Below are 4,365 nucleotides of genomic sequence, written 5' to 3' on the forward strand. Positions count from 1 at the left end.
TGTGGGGAAATCTGGTGATTCATCTTTCCTGCGCAAATGTAACGGATTCAGCCTAAAGGTACATTTAAATAATAATAATTAGCTTGAAGGAGCCTAAAGGGGATATTTACATCTTTGTAGGAGGGCTGCTCCTCCAGTGATGGATGGTGGACCGGGCTGCTCGGGCTGCTGCTACCGCCGCCGCTCGCTTTCTGGGGGGCCAGGGGCGGGGGCGGGGGCGGGGGCAGGTCCGAGCCGCTGGGGTCACCCAGCTTCCCGTCCTCCTGCAGCAGCCTGGAGTTCAGGGCGAGCGGGAAAGCGCCCGCGGCGGCCGGCGCGCGGTCCCGGCTGCTCCCCTTCTCTGACATTCCTCGGCCCTGGAGGTACCGGCCGCCCCCGACTAAGGGGTCCCCCAGCAGGACCCTCGTCTCTTCGTCTTCCTCCTCGTCTTCGTCAGGGTCTCGACCCTCCTCCTCATCCTCGCCCTCGGGGGGCTTGTGGCCTTCCACGTCCACCTCCTGCTCTTCTTCCTCGTCGTCCTCTTCCTCGGAGCTGTCCTCGCTAGGGTAGCTGCAGCTGGTGCCGCCAGGGGACAGAAGGCCTCGGTGGTGCGGCTGCAGGGCCAGCGGGGGCGGCGGGGGTGGCGGGGGCGGCGGGGCCGGGTGGTGGCGCTCGGAGCCCGGCTCGTCGGGCTGCGGGACCAGGAGCAGCAGCGGTGACGGCGGCTGAGGGGGATGATGGTGGTGGTGGTGGTGCGGGTGGTGATGGTGATGGTGGTGGTGCGCTTGGGCAGAGTGTGGCGCCCCCGCCGACGCCCCGTGCAGCTTGGCCAGGCTCTCTGCGTCGTCCTTGCCGCCCACCGGCCGGAAGGCGCTGGAGTGGTGGTAGCTACCTCCGCCCGCCTTGCGGCCCTCCAGGAGGTGTGGATGGTGGGGCGCGGGCACTCGGGCACCCGCGGGGCCCGGTCCGGCCGCCGTGGCCCCTGCCCCAGACACGGAGCCGGGGTCGGCCGGCGGCGTAGAACCCGCGCTGCAGTCCCCGCCGCTGCCGCCCGGGGGCGACTCGAAGAGAGCGTCGCGTGCACCCGCTCCCCCCGCAGGAGGCGGCGCTACGGAGCCCGGGCCGTTGGCCACCACCGGAGGAGGCTGACCCGGCGGGGGCGCGGCATCGGCGCTCGCACCCGCGCCGCCCGGCTCGGCCAGGTCCAGGAAGGCCTGGCGCAGCAGGGCCGGGTTTTCTCCAAGCGCGCAGCCGAGCGCGGAGGGCGGCTGTGGTGGGGGCTGTAGGTAGGTAGGCACGGGAAGCCCGCCTGGGGTCCGCGGAGGCCAGAACATGCAGAAGGGCGGGTAGAAGGCGTCCTTACGGCCGGCGGGCCAGAAAAGGCCCGACAGGCCGGCCTTGGGCGCCGCACCTGCGCCGCCCGAGCCACCCAGGGCATCAGCCGCGGCGCCAGCGTCCTCCTTCTTGTGGCACAAGCCGAAGGCGGCCGCTGCAGCCGGGAAGGTGTAAGGGTGCGGGAAGAGGCCCCCGCAGCCCGGGAACTTCTGCAGCACGCCGCCGAACGAGCCCTTGCTGGGCACGGGGATGACCGGGTAGCTGCGAGGGCCTTTGGCGCCAGCTGCCGCGCCCGCTCCGGCGCCGACGCCGACGCCGGGTACGCAGCCGCCCCCGCTGCCGCCCCCGCCCGCTCCGGCGCCGCCCGAGGCGGCGGCCACCGAGAGGCTAGCGGCGGCGGCGGAAAGACTGGCGGCGGCCACGACGGCCGCCTCCTGCAGCGAGTCGTCGTCGTCGTCGAAGCGCGGCCGCTTGTGATGGGCGTGCGGCGCGCCCGCCAGCTCCGCCAGAGGTGGCGGCGGCGGCGGCGGCGGGGGCGCCCCCAGCAGATGCGGGCCCAGCAGTCCCCCGCCTCCGGCTACCGCAGCTGCCGCTGCCACCGCGGCCGCCTTGACGGAGCTGAGCGGGTGGCAGGCGGGGTGCGCGCCCGGTTGGGGCAGCGCGCGTTTGCGACTACCGCCATTGAACATGGCCTTGACATCCTCCCAGGCGAAGACTAGCTCGTCCTGGGGGCTTTTGTCAGTGAGCTTGAGATGACGGCGCCACGAGTTGAAGTTGGCTGCGTCCGGCTGCGTGTACTTGGCGTCAGGCGTACGGTGGGAGTGGAAGATGAACTTGTTGGGCGAGAAGTACATATTACAGTAGCTGCATTTGATGCACTTGGCGCGGGAGCTGTTATAGCGCGCGGGGATGAAGCTGCCGCGGCAGCCCCAGGCGCACTCGTGTGACACGTCGAAGGCGAAGTTGTCGGGGAGCTTGGGCGGTCTGTTTTCACCAAGGAATGACTTGCACAAGCGCTCGGCCTCACGCTTAGTGATCATGCCGCAGCGGCGCGATGAGATGGGCATGGCCCCGGCGCGCCGCAGGATCTCCAGTTGCACTGGCGTGCACTGCACGCACGTGATGCCCAGCGCCACACGGCGGTTGTGGATCTCGTTGTAGCTGAAGTTCTTGAGGAGAGTGTTGGAGATTTGCGCCAGGCACAAGCGTTCCTGCCCGTCGATCACCAAAGATACGATGGGAATGCCATAGAGGATCACCTGGCCCACCTGGTTGGGTTTGAGGTTGGCGTGGCCTGGCCGTGGTTGGCTCAGCACGTCGGGCTGGAAGGCGCTCGACGGCGATGCCAGCAGGATGTCGTTGGGCCCCGGCAGCGGGCTGGAAGCCATCTCCTCTGCCGCGGAAGCCCGGGCCGAGCCCTCCGGGTCTGCCTTGGAGACTGGAAGGGAAAGGAAAAAGCGTTGACTAGAGCCTTTTCCGTCCAAAACAGAGAATTGGGTTGAGTTGCTAACTTATAATAACTTCTTTTCTTTGGTTAAGATATTAATCATTGGGTAAAGGGACCAAGTGTCAGGCACAGGAAGCCATCTCTCAATTTTCTTCAGGGTCGCCCTTTAGAAATGCAGGACTTTGGAAGCACGTTTCTTCGGTTCTAAATATCCAAAGTAAAGTAACTGTATGTTAAGAAAAAGCAGTCAACTCTTAAGAAACTCAAGACCTTACTCCCAATTTATAGAAGCTGTTAGAATAAAATGACTTGCCTGCTAGAAATTAAGAAGTAATGATGACAGTTGTGACTAGTACAGACTAGATAAGTTATGGAAAACTGGGGCTTGGCCACGGAAACCCATATTTAGAAAGAGAGACCATTTGCATTTGTTTGAAAATAGATTGATTTTGGTTAAAAAACCAACCCAACCTTTTAAAAAGTGATTTTTGTGGTATCTGTGGTTTCCTTGGGAGAAATTCACTGCTGGTTGAGACACAGCTCATTAGAGCAAAACAAAATCCCTTGTCCCCCATCTTTGCCTTTAGATATTTTGGTACTGTAATTAGAATCTTTTTCAGAAAGATGGAAAAATGTCCAGAGCCATATGCATGATTGCACCAAAGCAGGGCGTTTCACTTTCAGTTTTTCAAAAGCCACTTGCTGACTGAGTGTTTTTGGTTCCAGATAGGTAGCTTATAAAGGTGAAGTTGCAGACTTGTAGACATTTGAAAACTGTTTTCTGTCACTTTCATGACAACGAGCAAATAAGTACAGGCAAGTGTGTTAAGCCCAGAAACAGTGCAAAGAAACCAACAATTTTGGGGATCATTATTGGTAGGCTTTAAAAGGCACATTTAGTTGTCAGGTGAATCACGTTCTCTGACTTTTCTTTGTCTGATCTATGTAGTTACTTCTATATCTTGGGGAAATATGCCTCACGGTTATGCCTACCTAGTTAATCTGTGACTAGGTTGTATCTAGGAGTGTTGAAAGTGGAAGCCCAGGACTGGGCCTGTGGTAAAATTCCTATCATCCCCAGTCAATGGGATACCATAATGGGGGGAAAATACGCAGTAAATTGAAAGTACACATAAAGGAAGCAAAAGAAATCCCTGTGACAAATGCTGCTAACTTAAACAAGCAATGGCTCATTCCCTGGGAAAACAGTGACATTTCCGTAGCTACATGTCATGTGAGGCACAGAAATGGGTAAGACTGTCCTTGCCCTGGGAGATCACTGGTGGCCAGTAGCATTGCCACACTTGGCCAAGTACACTGGAGTTTGTTATTACAACGATTTCAGAGGATACACTGCTGTACCCCTTCACCCAAATTGTCATATTCTTGCCCTCTCTGGGCCCCTTCGACATCTATCCTGATCCCTTTGCCCTGCTGCCCCCTGGATCCTCAGCTCTCATTACATTTCGCAGCCTCCAGGAAGGCTGAACAAACCTCGACGCGATCAAACAAGATGAGAGCCTGGCTTGTCACTTTGTATGGATCAGAGACAATATTTCCAGGGAGCAGGGCGTTGAATGGCAGTTCAAGGCACGGTGACACCT

The 4,365-nt window shown here is 59.6% G+C and overlaps 1 protein-coding gene across 1 annotated transcript in view; it reads right to left on the reverse strand.

The window, feature by feature from the left end:
- The window catches only part of SKOR2 (SKI family transcriptional corepressor 2), a 38,077-nt gene extending 35,327 nt beyond the window's left edge, over window positions 1-2,750 (reverse strand). The window contains exon 1 of the mRNA XM_036918507.2: window positions 111-2,750. Coding sequence (XP_036774402.1) covers window positions 111-2,702 — 2,592 coding nt within the window. The 5' untranslated portion in view covers window positions 2,703-2,750. The remainder of the gene's footprint in view (window positions 1-110) is intronic.
- Between the last annotated feature and the right edge of the window lie 1,615 nt (window positions 2,751-4,365).

Source organism: Manis pentadactyla, chromosome 6 (genome assembly GCF_030020395.1).
Source record: "Manis pentadactyla isolate mManPen7 chromosome 6, mManPen7.hap1, whole genome shotgun sequence".
Taxonomy (NCBI): domain Eukaryota; kingdom Metazoa; phylum Chordata; class Mammalia; order Pholidota; family Manidae; genus Manis; species Manis pentadactyla.